The following is a 16732-nucleotide window of genomic DNA, read 5'->3' on the forward strand; positions in this document are numbered from 1 at the left end:
GGCTGCAGGCATGTTCTGCCTGATAGCCACGGCATAACCAGGTATTCGGTGTGATGTATGGGACTCGCTTTCGTGATTCCCCCGATAAGTTGGTGAGCGAGCCTACATTTGAGTAGTCCAGATGCAAGGAATTTCGCCATTGCATACTCTTGCAAGGCATAAAGTCATATGTGTGAAATCATTGGAATAGACTGTGTTCATAGAGAACGGGATATATTGAGAGGCTATCTGAGGCATATACGATAATACTGTAATACTGAAAGTCACCATGAGCGTTGCCGCATAAGTCACTGCATGAAGGTCGGAGGAAGGTCAGGTCCTAGGTTCTATTAGAATTTCTAATTGGCATCCTCATGGTACGGCCGACTTACCCCAGACATGCAAATTGCCCGGTTGGGCAAGCTCTCTCTCTGTGGGATTGGCGTCATTGAGCAAGTCCCCGTCAACATAATGCTCCAAGATGAAGTTCGAGGTGTCGAACCTATGACAAGAGGTTAACGGGGATGCATAAATAACCTATTGTAGTAAGAGCATACCAATAATCGAAGATTTGGCTGCCCATGATATGCCGTCCTACACCCCAGCAGTTTTGATAGCCCTTGTGGCGGAGCCAGTCATGGCCCAGAACCTGTGTGTCAAAATCGTGCGTTTCGAAGGAGGAGTGGTGAACATGCCACTCAGGGCCCTCAAAGAAAAAAAAGCAGTGGTGATCAACAAACTCCGATCCTCGGTCCAGATGGAGGAAAGCGGTTATGTCCTTCCCATTGCCATCATGAACAAGCTATCCCGACTCAGTAAAACCATCAATAGAAGAGACACCTTGACACAACTTACATTGCTGGCTTTGAAATTGAAGTGGGTGGTGTAGAACTGGTATGCCTTCGCAAAATCAGTCACGCACACTCCAAAGTGCCCAAGCTTGTGAACTGGCGCAGGCCCTGCATCGTTGTTAGAAACAAGCAATTGTTGCATGCGAGATTCGTCAGACTTGCGCACCTTTCTCAAATCGTTGAGTTTTATTGCCAGGGCGATGCTTTTCCTCGGGCTGCACATGGGAACGCATCAGCCAGTAGTCAGGAGAAAGGGAGAGGCCACGCTGGAACTGACAAAGTTGAAGTCCAAGGGGGTGCGTGTTTCCACATGGTCCCTGAGTGTCTGGCCGTGGACAAGGTGCATAGGAAACTTGTCTACGGGATCATAAAACGTTACACATTTCCCCCCTCCCGGGGCCTCAGTTAGCGGATAGATGTCGGAGGCTCCTGGCAACGATCTGGCGATTTCAAGATCGGCTTCGGACTCGACGACAAAAGCGGCACCACCGAATGCGCCTTGTTTGCCCTTGCTGGCGCAGTAGACGAATGGTTCTGAACCAGTGCCGCGGAAGTAGAAGTTGTCTCCGACACGCTTCGTTTCTGGCATTCCAAAATCTTCAAGAAAGTCACGGGCACTGTCGATGTCCTCATGAGTATAAAGCACATGGGCAATGCGCACGAGTTGAATCTTAGGAGCCATGACCTTAGTTGCAATACCAATCTTTCGGGTAGAAAACTTGGGATTCTGCGCTGATAGAGAGTGTGGGCTGATGGAAGGAAGCTACTCGGGCCTCTCGACGCCGGAAGGCTCAGCGCTGCTTAAACAATCAATTACCCCTATATCCGCATATCTGGGGCCCTGGAACACGCCAGCTTTCGGGCTATCTTCAGAGCATGACTGTGTGATCTGCAAACAGGGTGGACCTAGTCGTACGATGGACAGCTTGCCCGGGCTGTCTTCGGGAGATTTCCTGACCTCATAACAATGATTGGAGAGCAGGCTTGCTCTACAAACACCAGAACAGCATCTATACCTGGCTGCCTTTGCTTAAAGGACAGCATAATGGCGGCGAGAAATCATCTTCTGGAAGCCAGTATTGCCATGCAAAGGCAGTGCTTCATATCTCGGTCGACCATCCGCTACCTCCACACGAACTGTTCATCTTTCACAAGGCCTCCACGCCCATCAGGCACAACCCGTATCATGGCTCCCATCGCAACCATCGGGGTTAATGGAGCGAGTAGCGCGATTGGTGCTCTCCATGAGCAAACGAGGCGAGCCTCGACTGGACAAGTGCCTGGAGAAGTCGACACCGACTTCTTCATCGTCGGAGCGGGGCCTGCAGGAGCCTCTCTTGCCGGCTTTTTGGCGAGCTACGGTAGCCGATTATTCCCAGCACTCCCTTGCGTTACTTGTTTAACTGACCATTCAAAGGTCTTAAGGGGTTGATGATAAGTGCTGCTCCAGCGACAGCCAATACGCCACGGGCCCATATTACCAACATGGCTGCCTTGGGTCTGCTACGCCTCCTCTCGCTCCATATAGCCATCTCCATGCTAACTCTGACGCAGAGTGTTTGCGCGACATTGGGCTTGACAAGGAACTCCATGAACTTTCTTCCAAGGGCCACTGCATGATACACACGCGATGGTGCCATAGTATGGCGGGTGAAGAGTACGCTCGGATTCATTCCTGGGGCCATGCACCAGACCGTAAGGCAGGTTGGCCATTGATCTATACTGACATCGAGAAACATGTAAACTAACTTCCCGTCAGGGTGATTACGAGAAAGCTAGTCCCTGCTCTCCGGTTGATCTGCCTCAAACACTGCTGGAACCAGTTCTAGTGCGACACGCAGCGCAACGTGGATTTTCCACGCGGTTCAACACAGAGCTGTTGTCATTCGAGAACGGTCCAGACGGCATTATCACCGCCACCGTTTATGACAAGCTTTCATCGCTCCAGTACAAGATACGGACCAAGTACCTTTTCGGCGCTGATGGTGCGAGGAGTCAGGTTGTCAACCAGCTAGGCCTGCCTCTTTCAATCAAACCAAGTCAGGGACTAGCAATCAACGTTCTGGTCAAGGCTGATCTCTCGCATCTTGTCGATACTCGCCGCGGAAATCTGCACTGGGTAATGCAACCTGATAAAGAACACCCACTATTCGGCTGGCAGGGGATCGTCCGCATGGTGAAGCCATGGAACGAATGGATGTTTATTCTCCTCCCTACCAGAGACTGTGATATCAATATTGAGCCCTCCAAGGAGGAGTATCTGCAGCGCGTCGGAGAATTCATTGGCGACGAGACACCCGCGGAGATATTGGACATTTCCAAATGGTTCATTAACGAGATCGTGGCCGAGAAATATTCTCAGGGAAATATGTGAGTAGTCTCTAGCCATATCGGAATGGTTTGGCGAGAACTGACACTGTCCCGCAGCTTTTGCCTGGGAGACGCTGTTCACAGGCACCCACCCATGAATGGTCTTGGCTCGAATACGTGTATCCAGGATGCATTCAATTTGGCGTGGAAGGTTGCGTATGTCCACAAGGGCCTGGCCCCGTCCTCTCTGTTGGATACATATAGCATTGAGCGGCAGCCAGTCGGGAGCTCCATCATCACCCGTGCCAACCAGGCGTTCCGTGACCATTCTGATATATGGGAGGCCTTGGGGACCCTACCAAATGAAGTTCAAGCTCGTCAAAAAGTTTTATCCGAACTAATCGAGTCCTCTGCCAAAGGGCGTGCCCGTCGTGTTGCTTTCCAGAAAGCGATTACTCAGAGCTCGCGGGAATTCCATGGGCTCGGCATCGAGATGGGTCAGGTCTACAATGGCCCAGCTATCTACGCGAGTGAGGAAGGTGTGCCATACAAACGCTTTGGACGTGCCGCCGAAGACAAGGTGTTGTACTACGAGCCAACCACGTACCCTGGATGCCGGCTACCGCATGTGTGGCTTAACAAGGCGGTGCCAACTGAGCCAGTATCGACGATTGATCTTTCAGGACACGGCGCGTTTACATTGTTCACTGGTATTGGTGGGGATCCCTGGAGGAGTGCAGCCGAAGAGGTTTCGGCGGAGCTGGGGGTCCCAATCAATGTATACTCCATTGGATTCCGGCAGGAATGGGAGGATAGTTACTTCGACTGGGAGCGACTACGCGGTGTTGAGGAGGATGGGGCAGTCCTCGTCAGGCCAGACCGAGTGGTTGGCTGGCGCGCACAGTCGGTGTCGAGGAGCTCTGACAGCCCCTGTGCGATGAGACTGTGAAAGGCCCTGAAAGCCATTCTCGGGAGATGACTGTAGCGAATTACTTTATCTTCTAGCACACATTATGTGTCTTTTCCCTTTCAATGTTAACCAGCGTTGCAACTCGCATGTCACTTCCTTGGTAGCAGCTTGGCCCGGATGTGATACCAGTCCGTCGGCCGTGTTCCAAGCTTGCCAGGTCCGAAACTCGTCTCAAAATCTTTAGATGATAAGTACCATCTTTCCTGTCATTCTGTTGGTTGTTTAAATGTTAAAAAGTTTTTACTTGTACCATATTTACAATTGAGATCTGAAATCCAAAAGTGATATGCAGTTGTGTACCCTTAATAACATAAGCATGGCAATTATATCCATGTTATACAGATAGACCGTATATGTCGATGCACGTTGTTATCAACCTAGGACCTTAATTCGCTACAGGTAGGCTGGTAGTCGGCTATGGTATTACAGCAACTGAAAAAGAGCGTAATCTTAAGGCCGATATAATGAATCTTAATCAACTATGCAAGACTATCCGGCCCGGCGTTACAGCCAAGCTAAAGAGAGTTGACTACCAACATCCGCGGTTAGAAATGAAACGCCGCTTTCGGATCAATTGACGATGTGAAATCTGCCTCCTTGGTGGCCATATTCACTGGGAACGAGACATGCTCATGGACCCACTGCCATCTTCCATTCTTCTTACTCAAAAGGCCGGTAACACGGTAGATCATCTGGAAGGCTTTGCCGTCTTTCGACTTTCCACGGAGCCGCTGGACCATTGTCGAATACCCCGAGGTTTTTGATGTCGCAAACAGCTCGAGATCCTTGAAATCGACCGTCGCATTGGAGAAGTATGGGAAGGTCTTCTCAAAGTGCTCTTTGAAGTCTCCGCGGCCGGTGAATCCAAACAGGTCGAAGGTGACGACCTGGTCAATCTCGTAGAACGGCTTGCCGCTCTCAGAATCATTGTTGAACTCTTGGTTCAGACATCTTGCCCAGCCCTTGTAGAACTCGAGAATCTCTTCTTCCTCCTTCAAGAGCTCGGGTGCATGATCCTGGGGGATTCAGTGCTGTTAGAATGGACCACCAGGTGGGATATATGTGATTGATGGCAATTACCTCGCTCTTCGGGTAGCTGAGATTGTCCCACAATGCCTGCACTGTAGTGAGGGTGTTCTGACAAAGATATGAGTTAGCTCGTTGACTAACCAATGCCTTTCAGGGGGCGTACTTCGTTGAAAAACTTGTCGTCAGACATCGCGTATTGATTGTGGTTGTGCAGTAGCTTGGGCTAAGGGCTGAGTGAAAGTAGTTGACTCTAGCTACCTAGGAAGAGGCCGACCCAACTCTATTAAAACATCATTACAGGTCCTCGCCCCCGGTGACAATAACCCGACCGGGGGATACACGTTCGCGGGGGTTATGCGTCCGAAGATACTGCGGCCGAAAATGACGCGGGGAATGATAGTTCGGCGGAATATACGTCAATTGCTTCACGATGATGCGTGAGCCCGCTGATAGTACAGAGGCTATACCCCTTGACGTGGTTTAAAGGCGCCGCGAGACGGCATTAACGAAGAGGCACGGGAATTAAACATCCAATACGTATAATGGCGCTTTCAATCTATCTTGCACTTTACAGTGCCATTGCATATGGCCTCTTTCGCGTGCTTCGCATGGGCAGAAGAGATGCCAAGATGCCACCTGGGCCTCCAACACTTCCGATACTGGGCAACCTGCATCAGATCCCAGTAACAGGACTCTACAAGCAGTGAGTGGAACCAAACCGGGCTACTGAGGCTCTTCTAACCATCCTGTTTAGAATTCGGGACTGGGGCAACCAGTACGGAGGGGTCTTCTCCCTAAAGTTTGGGTCGAACAATGTCATCGTGCTATGCGATAAAAGAGCGGTGCATGAACTTGTTGATAAAAAGGGCCTCCTGTATGCGGACCGACCGCATAGTTATATTGGCGAGCTTTTGACCCTTGGTGATCATATGGTTGTCTCGTCAGGAGATCCCCTGACGCGACTGAAGAGGAAAGTGGCCACACACAACCTGTCCGTACGTGTACCCTTCTCGTTTCTGGTTAATAGTGTGTTAATTTTCGATATCCCTTATCAGCCCCGTGTGATTGATGTGAAGCTTGCGCCAATTCAAGAGAGCGAGTACGTACAGCCAACCCCTTCTCCGAGCTCGGGCACGGATCTAATGCGGTGTGGTCTAGGATAACGCAGCTCGTTTACGACTTTATGAATACCCCGGACGACTTTTACAGACACTTACGGCGGGTCACCGCTTCAATCGCTTGTACGTTTATCTATGGACAAAGGGGTTCCACCTACGATTCGTTCTGGGGTCATGTAAGTCTCACCACTAGGAACAAGCCAGAACCACCCAAGGGACTATCTCAGGCTAATAGCGATATTAGTGTGTCTACACTGCATTAGCAAAGGTACTAGTACCCCACGACTTCGCGATTTCAATCATGACTGATTTACCTGTCACATAGTTTGGCGAAGCACTTGAGCCAGGCGCAAACCCCCCCGTTGATGAGTTTCCGCTCCTCAAGTACTGGCCCACGCGATTTAGCTACTGGAAGAAGCGCGCGTTGGCTTCCAGAGAGGCAATGGATGCGATATGGGGCGACGCCCGGGCGTTTGTTGAAGACAGACGCAAGCGAGGCATCAAGCGCGACTGCATTGCGGATAAACTGCTTGACGAATACGAGGCTAAAGGGTCCCCTTTCACTCAGCATGCCTTTGACATGCTCCTTGGAGAATTGGTTGAGGGAGGAGCCGAAACTACCTCTTCGTCATTGCTAACTGTGGTTCTTGCACTCGCGAGAAACCCAGCCATCCAGGACAGGGCGAGGAAGGAGATTGACCCCATCTGTGGGACGGACAGGTAAGTGAGGATAGGATCTGGGCGTCGAACTCAAGCTAATATTTTCTTGTTCTGAGATCACCGACGTGGACAGACTTCGATACCATGCCCTATATTAATTGTATAGTGAAGGAAGGGATGAGATTCCGCCCAGTGTGAGTCAAGTATAAACCATCGCCAAACGCGTTCTTGATCGGCTTACAAAACAAAGGATATCAACCGGGCTGCCCCACCGGAATGCAGAAGAGGACGAATATGAGGGCATGTTGATCCCCAAGGGGTCAATGATCCTGATTCCTCTCTGGGCAATCCACCACTCGGAGCGGCTTGGGTATACTGACCCCGAGACCTTCAATCCCGATCGGTTCCTTAAGCATCCCAAGCTTGCCAATGATTATGCAGGGAGTCCAGATTACAACGACCGAGATAAGTATTGCTTTCCCTCCGCGCAGTCCTATGCTGACATTCCGCCCAATTACATCATTACGGATACGGTGCTGGCCGACGAATGTGCCCTGGAATTCATCTAGCGGAGCGAAATCAATGGCGCATGGTTGCTAAATTGCTCTGGGCATTTGATATCTCCGAGCCAATTGACCCGCAAACAGGGAAAATAATACCACTCGATCCGGATGCCTACGAGATGGGCCTTCTTCATGCGCCGCTTCCCTTCAAGGCTAGCATCAAAGTCAGAAGCAGCGCTCATGCAGCTACTATCCGCAGGGAAATGGAAGAAGCGAAGAAGGCATTCGCACAATGGGAGTAGTCTATATTGTTAAATATTATTGCTCTTGACCTATAGAAGACCACTTCCACTCGTTACCACATGGCCATTGGGCTACCAATGAACATAAGTCGCCTGGTATTTCTAGCCCTCCTAGTTTAGTAGAATTAGCCTAGAATTATTCCACCAGTTTTTTTATTTTATTTTATTTTTTTTCAACACCACTCTTCATTTGGGCATGCACAATCAGCCTCCTGGTCGATATACGAAGTCGACTACTTGTTCAGTCGCGGATGGACAAAGGCTCTATCTTGTGGAAATTGTTCTATTCATATATGAAGATACGGATGTGACACACATTCGGCAGAGGCTCAGTACCATCGCTGTTTCTTTCCAACCAACTAACTCAGTCTCTCAGTGGATCGTATATCCCCCGTCGACCTATTCCGTTAGAATATGGGCCTAATACCCTGGGGGAGAAATAGGTAACATACTATCATCGTTGCCCCAGTCATATAACTGGACCTGGAGCTGGCGAGAAATACAACTGCATCAGCAATCTCTTCTGGGAGAGCAAGGCGACGCATTGGGGTTTTGTCAATATTGGGCTTCAACTAATCAGAACTTAGTACAAGCTGGAATTTTGCCAATAACGAAGGTTGGCTCTAGACATACGAAGTCTCGAATATCAGGCGTCATCAGTGGGGTATCAACAAAACTAACGGTCGTCAGTTAGCATTAGATATTAGCAACTAAAAAGAAGGATCATACCCCGGGCATACAGAGTTGACTCTGACCCCGAGTTTGGCGTAATCAAGGGCATCCGTCTTCGTCAAACCGAGAATGGCTGCATCGTGTCATTAGGCAGATCACATAGGAACTTGAATGGATGCCAACCGTGCTTGGAAACGGTATAGAGACTGTTCTCAGGCATAGCTACGACGCCCAAGATTGAATTTACGTTGATGATGGAACCTCTCGAATCTCTTGCTCGTAGACTTGAATATGCTCGATTAGCAATGCATAACGAGGTAAAGCCAGATATGCAACGAACCGGAAGTCTTTCGCTTGGGAAGGAGGCGGATCCTGCTTCTCCATCAACCTCACCTCAGCACGTTCGCAGAGCCATATCCCTTTCACATTAACGGCAAGAACCTTGTCCAAATCTGCCAGAGTATTCTCAGCAGTTGGTCGGAACGGGCCTGGTACCGCTGCATTGTTCACCGCATAGTCAATGCGCCCGAAGACTCTGAGGACCTTCTCGAACGCTTCGTCAACTTCCCTCTCAACTCCCAGGTCCACCTGCAACGGCAGAAACTGTGCGTTCGGAAACTCCTTGAGTAAGAGCGACTCTGTGGTCTTCAGGCATTCGAGGGATAGGTCTAAGCCAACCAAGCGTTGAACACCTTCGCGCGCAAATTGGAGTATACAGGCCTGGCCAATACTACCGCCAGCACCTGTTACAAACGCAACCCTAGTTACACACGGGCTTAATCCATATTCGGGGCTTTGTTCGGCTGGACCAGCTTACCCGGAAAGATTCAGGTGCATTTTCGACGTCTTTGTAGACTTGAAAGAGATGAAATGTTTCTACCACGGATAATTGTCTAGGAGATTCTCGGATACAAGCCGCGGGGCGATAGCTTATACGAGCTCACTGCGTACATCAATTCCATGATGAAGCGGGCCATTCTCGGTATAATTCTACGTGGCCCAGAATATCATACCTTCCATATAACACATCTGATGTAGCATGGTATTAAGCTGAACATTTTAGCTAGCTCTTTCACGGTCTTTTTTCGGTTCAACCTGTAACTGAGCCCTTATGACTTAGAGGTTTAAAAAAAAAAAAGGAAAATGTCTGGGGGAGGTGAAATCTGCGCAGGGTAGTTGATTAAGACTAAATCGGGGTGACTTTGGGGGCAGCGGAAGTCGATTTGTGCAAGATTTATGAAAGTTTTGTCATGGACAAACTCCGACAATCCAGTCCGCTGGTTCGGCGCCGGGAATGGAGTCTCCTTCGGGGCCGAAGTGGGTCCATTTAGGGTTAATCAGGTTGATTATTGATTGGCTAACCGGCGCCGGAGTGGAGATCTGACGGATAACGACAGCCGTTTTGCCCGAGATCTTGTGAATGCCTCTGTTGCTCTTCCTCGTACCAAGTCTGTGCGACAATAAGGAAGAAGCAGGTGGAGTGAGGCATCTTGTTTGAAAATAACTCGCTCACCTAAGTTCTCATTTTGCTGCTCGATATCAACCCAAAGCCTCCGCCTACGGATCCGTTAAAATCCCTACTGCCCATCTAGATTATATATTGTGGCAGACCCCGTTATATGTTATCGTTCACCACCACATCACAACGCAGTTAAGGTACTGAATACATGTTGTTATTGCGAGGCCCAAGATTTCGTAAGGAGAATTATAATTCCGGGCTGAAATTAGAGACTTGCGACGGTGTCAGAGCATGTTGGCGTGATTTTCGGAGGCGCTGCTTGTAAAAGGAATCTAGGAAGGCTTCTATTAGGTTAGGTAATCATGGAAACGGCCTTGTCGGAACTTGATCTGAGTGATCTCGACAGCGGCCCACTCAAGCTGCCGCACGAGAGACTCGTGCGTTGTTGCAAGGGATTCACAGCCCCACAGAGACTGGAGGGAGTTCCTCCCCCGCATTTTTGTCTTTACAACCTCCATCTCAGCAATTATGACCACTCCGCGAGTACGAGCCTCTCTGGCATGTCAAAGCTGTCGCCGTCGCAAGGTGAAGGTAAACTAGCTCTAAAGTCGAAGCATGAGGAGCGTTGACTAATGATCTCTACATCGCTAGTGCGACGCTCAGACAACCCAGGTCGCGAGCCAATGCACCCCTTGCCGACATTTGGGCGTTCCTTGCGTCGTGGATCGCAACAGTGACCGCCGAAGACTGACTGCGCGTAAAAAAGTCGAAGTTCTAGAACAGCGCGTCCGAGGCCTCGAGGGACTGCTTCGTCAGTCTGCACAAAATAACTCCCCCAATGAGAACCCATGCATACGAGACGAGGGCCTGCTTGCCTCTCCGTCCGCGGTTGTGGCGCAGGATATTTCCTGGAGCCTATTTCCGGAGTAGGGAGAATTTGAAAGCACTTGGCTGAAGCATTTGCTAATAGCCACGCAGATTCCAGACCACCTTGCCTGCTTTGGACTTCGCTGGTGCTGATTACCTGCTGCCATTCAATAACCAGAATAACGATATTCCCAACAGCGTGTGCCAACTGGAGCCGACTATCAATCCTCGGACACCACAATCCAGTGATTCGGATACCTATGTCGACCAAGGGAGCACGACACATGGCCCAGGGGCGCTCGGCCCAACCTCTCAATCGCATTTGCGGCTGCTGAGTGCAAGGACAAAGGCGGGTTCCACGCATCTAGATGAGTTCGCGGATTTGGGAATAGTAGTCGACATCAACTCTGCACATCTCAAGAACCTTCTACTGGACGCTTTTTTCCGATACCAGCCTCTATGGGTTAGTGTGGTTGACGAGGATATTTTTCGGACCCACCAGAGTGCACAAGAACCATCTATGTGGTATTCACCTTTTCTAGAAACCGTGATGCTGGCCTGCGCCGCTCGTTTAAGCACATCTAGTGCGGTTCAGCTGCTGGCCGAAGAATATTCCGCCCAGGCTAAACTGCTTATCCCACAGGCCCTTAAGAACCCCTCGGCCGCGGCCATGCAAGGATTTTTACTTTTGAGTGAGTACGAAGCCACCCAGGGGCGCGAACGCGTTGGATGGCAGCTCTGTGGTACGTACAATCAACCGCTGCTCACCTAAATCCGTCACATACTAATGATTGTTCGTGGTTTGTACAGGCATGGCTTGTCGTCTGCTTTCGGATCTGGGTTTACATCTGTTGCTGGACCCCCGCAATGACCAGGAAAACGTTTCGATTCGGCGATCTCGACTCCACCTGTTAGGGGCATGTATTGCATTTGAGGGTTCCTTCTGCATGTACCTTGGCCGCCCAAGCTCAATTCCGCGGTTCATCATCCGGAAAGCAGCATTGAGCTGTGCGAAATACCAGGAGCTCGCAACGCCGACATTATCTGCTTGGCTGGGCCTTTGTTACCCAATGGCCGAGGCGTGTGATATTCTGAACAGCTCCATGCTGCTTGACGAAGATGATATATACCAACTGCGGCGGCTGGATACTCGTCTTCAAAGGTGGCGCCAGGCTTTACCTCCTGGCTTTCAGTGGGACGATCATAACGCTGCAAATCTAGACCCAACGGCATACGGTGTACATATGCAGTACTGCAATGTACAGATTCTCATCCAGCAAGCACTCTTGAAAGTACAAGACCAGGAACCACTTGGACACAGCAGTACGGCGGTGCGGACCACCCACCAACGCATTTACGATTCCGCGATCGATATAATTCGTCTTCTCCTCACATTTCGCCATGTGCATGGTGCCGAGAAGGTCCCCGCTATTATGCTGGACAACAGTAACCTTGCTTTGGGAACCCTTATCAACCACTACCTCCGCCACACCGACCCAAGCGGACACCGAGACCGGGATGTTCAGTGGCTGAGACTAGCAATCGCAAGCATGGCCCACATCAGGTCACAATTTCCGATCGTCGGCCGCATGTTAGACTCATGGAGAGAAGTTGTCAAATACTCGGCACTCGTATCGCTATTTCCAACAATGGAAGGCAACGCTGACGGAGCCTCGATCCAGTCTGAGCAGGCGATAGTGCATTCAGGGGAAAGGGATCAAACGGGAGAAGCTTCCTCGTTTGAATCCACCGGCTGCCCACCACGATGTGAGGATAATGGCCTAGGACCGGTGTCTAGTAATCTTCCTGTTGAGTCGACGGCGGTTCTATCGCCGCGAAAGTACTCGGATGATCTGACGTCCATTTTGTGCTGGCTAAGCCCGCAGGCGACAGTAGCCGACCCTCTTTAACACCCGGTGCACTCCCTGGTGCATCTTGTGTGCCTTTGATATCTGTTCTCTCGGTAAAAGCCTGCTACCATAAGGCACAAATCCGGTGCAAATTTGCTGAGTGCGTGGTAAGGATATGCACGTGGCTTGTACTCCATTCAGTGAACAAGCCGGCTCTTGACAGGCTCAGACAGGCTCAATATAGTTTGTCACAACTTACCAAAACGGTGTCGTCCCGTTCATCATGGTCGCTGGGCCTACTCGCTATCACGCGTGTCGATTCGGTAACTTCGACGAAGAACCACCCTCGACGAGGAATGCCTAATCCATGCGAACTCTAGGACAAGAGCGTTAAATGTCTATAAGGGCTCATGTAAGACTTTACGGCTTTATTCCCTGCACGTCGTGTACTTTCCTAGCAATCCAAGATGTACAATAAGCCTTTACATACATATATTTATAAAGGAATGCCCACTGTAAACCCTCCATCTACGGCGATATTCTGCCCTGTCATCCACTGGGCGTCGTCCGAGCAAAGAAAAAGAACCACTCTGGCAATATCCCTAGGATCTCCAAGCCGCGGCCACGGGGTACTCTTTCTCATCTCCGTAATAATGCCCTTGTCATTGAAGTTTGTGCTAGACAAGGCAGTGCGCACGACACCCGGGCAAACCGCATTGACATTGATGGAATCTTTGGCATGATCAAGTGCAGCATTCCGGGTTAGCATTGATAGTGCCGCTTTGCTGGCTGCGTATGCTGTTTCGCCTGCTATAGCTGTTATTCCGGCGGAGGAGGAGATGTTCACGATGCGCCCGCGGGATCCAGAATCTGTTACAGGCTGTTGCACGAACTGCTTGATGGCTTCGCGCATCGCTGTCGCCGGGCCGCGAGTATTGATGTTTAGCATCGACTGCCAGATTTCGTCCGTTTCTTCCACGAATGGACGAAGCGGAATCCACAGACCGGCGTTGTTTACGAGGATGTCTAGTTTGCCGTATGTCTAGCCTCGCCCGATTGTATTAGACACAAGACACTGGTTTTCGGTAAATCTTCAGTTATGATAGTCAGGCTTACCTCGACTGCGACCTGAACGAGACGAACAATCTCCTCCGCTTTCCCTAGGTCGCATTTCTGGAACACCGCTCGTCCGCCATTGCGGGAGATCAAGTCATGGGTCGGGGTATGCTTGTCGACTTCGTAGCCCTTCAGCGAGGCTTCTTGCTGGAGATCAGCGCAGACTATTGAAGCACCTTCTTCAGCCAAGGCGAGTGCGATTGCTCGGCCCATGCCGGACGAAGACCCTGTGATGATCGCAACGCGGCCGCTAAGCTTCCCTAATTCATCTTGCGACCTGTTGGCAGACATTGTGGTACCGTATTGTGAACTCAAATAGGAAATGAAATGATATTGATAATCTAGAATGCTGGGTGCGGTTTGGCTTGATTATATTTGAGCCAATGCTCTACCTGACCGCAATTCCGCCGGGAGAACTGAATGGATTATACCGAAAATACACCGGGTCGACTATATCTGACAGGGCACGTCTCCCATGTGTCTTCAATGAACATTCGAGCTTCGTATTATTGGCACTTTGAGCAAGGATGAGCGACAGACCCGTGGTGCAGATAGTCATTGTCCCGCATCGTCCGGTCCACGATGAGGCGGAACTCGACAACGAGCTCAACCAAGCTTTCACGCTGGTATTAAGGTATCTCTTGGTAATAATAATCCTAAAACCACGCGGCTTACATTGTGTTCCAGATCTCAAGGACTACTTGGCGCGTATCAGGGACATAAATTCGAGGAGCGGTACACAAGAGTCTACTTACTCCTCTGGGAAAGCCTCAGCGCCAGCCATCATTTCCTCACCTCAGAGGCCTACGACAAGTTTAACACGCTTGCACAGCCGAGTCTCAGAGGCCGTACCATCACATGGACACAGCATGCCGCCATTCAGGCTTCAGGGCTTGCCAGTGTGGACCGCTTCAACCGTTTGTTAACAGCTCCCGCCATTGAAGTTGCCTGGACGAACGTTAAAGAAGGAAAGGTAAACGGGTATCTCAAACAGTTTGACGAGGTGGTTCGAGATATCTTGGACGCTGAACCGGGCTGCGATGGCTTTTTCATAAGTCCGCACCTTGAAAACCCTCATAATCAGATTCTACTCATCAACTGGAAAAGCGTCGACGTACGTGTCCCTTGTTTATTAGAATCAGACGCTAGCTAAATATTGCAATAGGCCCACCATGTCGAGTTTGAAAACAAGGCAACGTTCAAGGCGTGTATTGATGCCCTCTACGATTACTACCGGGAGTTTGTGGTCCCCTGGCATATCGTGGGACTCCGAAAACTAGCTTAGTAGAGACGGCAAATTGATCGCGACCTTCTCGGTTTTTGTCGAGAAATGGTTGACTGCGGCCTTATTTCGCCTCGATACAGCATAAAGGATGCCGGAAATAGCCCGTAGGCTTGGCCAAGACAACATTGACCTATGATAAATAAATAGTTATAAAGCATGAGACGTTTCGCTTGTTGTGCCATCTACCCCTACGAGGATATACGATATATAGGGAAAACTCCATCGAGCTACGATGTCTGGTAGAAGCGCATCCACGAAAAGACTGACACCTGAGGAAGTCAGGCGTCATGCGTCGGCGAAAGATTTATTTGTCATAGTGCATGATTGCGTCTACGACATCACGAATTTTGTGGAGGAACATCCGTGAGCGAATCTCGCTTCTTGCTCCCACTTACTGGTCGCTAACAGCAACAGCGGCGGAACAGACGTGCTCCTGGAGTTTGGGGGACAGGACGCGACAGAAGCATTTGAGGAGGTTGATCACAGCGCCGATGCACGGGAACTTCTAAAAGGCCTTCAAGTAGGCGTACTGCACAGCCATGTACGTTGCTACGCACCTTTTGAAATCGTTGCCCGCCTCGCCCCGCATTAACGAGTTATCACTATATAGGAGAAGGGAAACAACCGGTCCAGTCCTGGTGGTAGTTCGGCCGCTGGGCTATCAGACAGATCACGCGGCTGTGGTAAAACGAGTGGCTATTCTTACATTGTTTTTCTCATTATCCTGCTTGGGGTTGGTGCTGGGGCTGGCTTTATTACTAGGTACTAAACACTGACTGGAATCCAGAACATGGGTTTGCGTCCCAATAAAAGCAATCAGTCTCCCATGCAAACATAAATAACTGGTAGATACGCTCATACCTGGATCAGAAGGTTTATTGGTAAGATGGACGGGGGCTCATACCAAAATCACCGCGGTCCATAATACTATTCCACTCACCATTATACATTTTGTCGTAAGGCTGAGGATATTCGAAGCTGGTCTCTAGACGGGCACTCCCCAGAGGTATACGGCCCGATTCCGGGACGACTCTCAGTTGCAAAACTACGCCTACCGAGCAGGACGAAATTACGCCGAATACCCCCGCATCATAACCTGGTGTATGATATTCCCGCACGCTCCCTTGCCTTACCCCAGTCCATCCGCCCAGCCCTGCATGAAGAATTTGCAAAAATGCCCCGCCGTGAGCGCTCAGAAAGCCATAACGACAGCGAGCCACAGAAACAGTCTCGCTTGTCTTGTAACTCTTGTCGAAGGCAAGTCTCGCGTGAGGCTGTTGTAGAACGGTGTACTGATACAAATGTTCGTCTGCAGAAGAAAAACAAAATGGTCCATATTCAACTACACTGCGTGTAGGAAGCCCTTGCTAAGGTCTCTCTAGTGACCGTATACTCCCATCTTGTCAGTCTTGTGAGGGTTTGCGCCATCGCTGCGTCTATCCCACAGTACGCCTTAAACCAGGGCCCAAAAGTAATCAGGATTACAAGATTCCCACAAAGACCACTTTGCAAAGGGACTAATATAGCTTGCAGACAGACCAGAGCAGGATAAGTCGCAGAGAATGCCTCAAGCCACCTCTGCAGAGAATTGTCCTCCCCGAGAGGATAATGATCGCTCCAAGAATACTGTGGACGTCGCGGCCGTATATGAGCCAGGGCACCTTGAAGTGGAACGGAACTTTGTGAAAGCAATTAGTCTCTCGTCTGTCATCCATCCAAACCATGAGGTCTGTCCCATCGATAGAGCGCCAAGACAAGGCC

General features: G+C 50.2%; 9 protein-coding genes across 9 annotated transcripts; 5 read left to right on the top strand and 4 right to left on the bottom strand.

The window, feature by feature from the left end:
• Positions 1-279: 279 nt before the first annotated feature.
• ASPVEDRAFT_874507 (2,4,5-trihydroxytoluene oxygenase) lies at positions 280-1512 on the bottom strand (the record flags this gene model as incomplete). The annotated part of the gene is made up of 6 exons (XM_040818068.1): positions 280-319; positions 372-481; positions 537-781; positions 835-938; positions 997-1045; positions 1108-1512. 6 exons carry the CDS (start codon positions 1510-1512, stop codon positions 288-290), a joined length of 945 nt encoding a protein of 314 aa, XP_040671681.1. The 3' UTR covers positions 280-287.
• Positions 1513-2016: 504 nt separating this feature from the next.
• ASPVEDRAFT_139414 (uncharacterized protein) lies at positions 2017-4089 on the top strand (the record flags this gene model as incomplete). Its single annotated transcript, XM_040807578.1, has 5 exons — positions 2017-2191; positions 2248-2328; positions 2385-2525; positions 2564-3200; positions 3258-4089. The coding sequence occupies 5 exons, from the start codon at positions 2017-2019 to the stop codon at positions 4087-4089; spliced, it is 1866 nt and encodes a 621-aa protein (XP_040671682.1).
• A 566-nt stretch (positions 4090-4655) lies between these two features.
• ASPVEDRAFT_87246 (YybH family protein) lies at positions 4656-5329 on the bottom strand (the record flags this gene model as incomplete). The annotated part of the gene is made up of 3 exons (XM_040818022.1): positions 4656-5126; positions 5191-5247; positions 5303-5329. The coding sequence occupies 3 exons, from the start codon at positions 5327-5329 to the stop codon at positions 4656-4658; spliced, it is 555 nt and encodes a 184-aa protein (XP_040671683.1).
• A 439-nt stretch (positions 5330-5768) lies between these two features.
• ASPVEDRAFT_154039 (cytochrome P450) lies at positions 5769-7763 on the top strand (the record flags this gene model as incomplete). The annotated part of the gene is made up of 8 exons (XM_040808389.1): positions 5769-5842; positions 5894-6238; positions 6298-6433; positions 6502-6525; positions 6583-6977; positions 7034-7111; positions 7168-7382; positions 7436-7763. 8 exons carry the CDS (start codon positions 5769-5771, stop codon positions 7720-7722), a joined length of 1554 nt encoding a protein of 517 aa, XP_040671684.1. The 3' UTR covers positions 7723-7763.
• A 232-nt stretch (positions 7764-7995) lies between these two features.
• ASPVEDRAFT_154040 (SDR family NAD(P)-dependent oxidoreductase) lies at positions 7996-9231 on the bottom strand (the record flags this gene model as incomplete). Its single annotated transcript, XM_040808390.1, has 7 exons — positions 7996-8121; positions 8175-8294; positions 8356-8398; positions 8452-8527; positions 8578-8678; positions 8735-9154; positions 9212-9231. 7 exons carry the CDS (start codon positions 9229-9231, stop codon positions 8095-8097), a joined length of 807 nt encoding a protein of 268 aa, XP_040671685.1. The 3' UTR covers positions 7996-8094.
• Positions 9232-10373: 1142 nt separating this feature from the next.
• ASPVEDRAFT_45363 (uncharacterized protein) lies at positions 10374-13091 on the top strand. Its single transcript, XM_040813267.1, has 4 exons — positions 10374-10444; positions 10505-10779; positions 10832-11463; positions 11531-13091. The coding sequence occupies exons 1-4, from the start codon at positions 10382-10384 to the stop codon at positions 12628-12630; spliced, it is 2070 nt and encodes a 689-aa protein (XP_040671686.1). The 5' UTR covers positions 10374-10381; the 3' UTR covers positions 12631-13091.
• ASPVEDRAFT_874545 (SDR family NAD(P)-dependent oxidoreductase) lies at positions 12835-14126 on the bottom strand. Its single transcript, XM_040818069.1, has 2 exons — positions 13687-14126; positions 12835-13612 (listed from the first exon to the last, which is right to left on the bottom strand). Exons 1-2 carry the CDS (start codon positions 13975-13977, stop codon positions 13067-13069), a joined length of 837 nt encoding a protein of 278 aa, XP_040671687.1. The 5' UTR covers positions 13978-14126; the 3' UTR covers positions 12835-13066.
• Positions 14127-14213: 87 nt separating this feature from the next.
• On the top strand, positions 14214-14971 carry ASPVEDRAFT_32268 (uncharacterized protein; the record flags this gene model as incomplete). Its single annotated transcript, XM_040810587.1, has 3 exons — positions 14214-14320; positions 14374-14800; positions 14852-14971. The coding sequence occupies 3 exons, from the start codon at positions 14214-14216 to the stop codon at positions 14969-14971; spliced, it is 654 nt and encodes a 217-aa protein (XP_040671688.1).
• A 232-nt stretch (positions 14972-15203) lies between these two features.
• On the top strand, positions 15204-15563 carry ASPVEDRAFT_139481 (cytochrome b5-like heme/steroid binding domain-containing protein; the record flags this gene model as incomplete). The annotated part of the gene is made up of 2 exons (XM_040807583.1): positions 15204-15334; positions 15386-15563. 2 exons carry the CDS (start codon positions 15204-15206, stop codon positions 15561-15563), a joined length of 309 nt encoding a protein of 102 aa, XP_040671689.1.
• Positions 15564-16732: the final 1169 nt, after the last annotated feature.

This window comes from Aspergillus versicolor (assembly GCF_001890125.1).
Source record: "Aspergillus versicolor CBS 583.65 unplaced genomic scaffold ASPVEscaffold_10, whole genome shotgun sequence".
NCBI classification, from domain to species: domain Eukaryota; kingdom Fungi; phylum Ascomycota; class Eurotiomycetes; order Eurotiales; family Aspergillaceae; genus Aspergillus; species Aspergillus versicolor.

What these genes read in the sequence shown, in the direction of transcription:
- ASPVEDRAFT_45363 (XM_040813267.1), top strand. Translation starts at nt 10,382, where the DNA reads ATGACCACTCCGCGAGTACGAGCCTCTCTGGCATGTCAAAGCTGTCGC. An exon ending in GTCGCCGTCGCAAGGTGAAG is followed by an intron (nt 10,445 to 10,504) that starts GTAAACTAGCTC and finishes CTACATCGCTAG; the next exon opens with TGCGACGCTCAGACAACCCA. An exon ending in CGTTGGATGGCAGCTCTGTG is followed by an intron (nt 11,464 to 11,530) that starts GTACGTACAATC and finishes TGGTTTGTACAG; the next exon opens with GCATGGCTTGTCGTCTGCTT.
- ASPVEDRAFT_874545 (XM_040818069.1), bottom strand. Translation starts at nt 13,977, where the DNA reads ATGTCTGCCAACAGGTCGCAAGATGAATTAGGGAAGCTTAGCGGCCGC. An exon ending in TCGTTCAGGTCGCAGTCGAG is followed by an intron (nt 13,613 to 13,686) that starts GTAAGCCTGACT and finishes GGGCGAGGCTAG; the next exon opens with ACATACGGCAAACTAGACAT.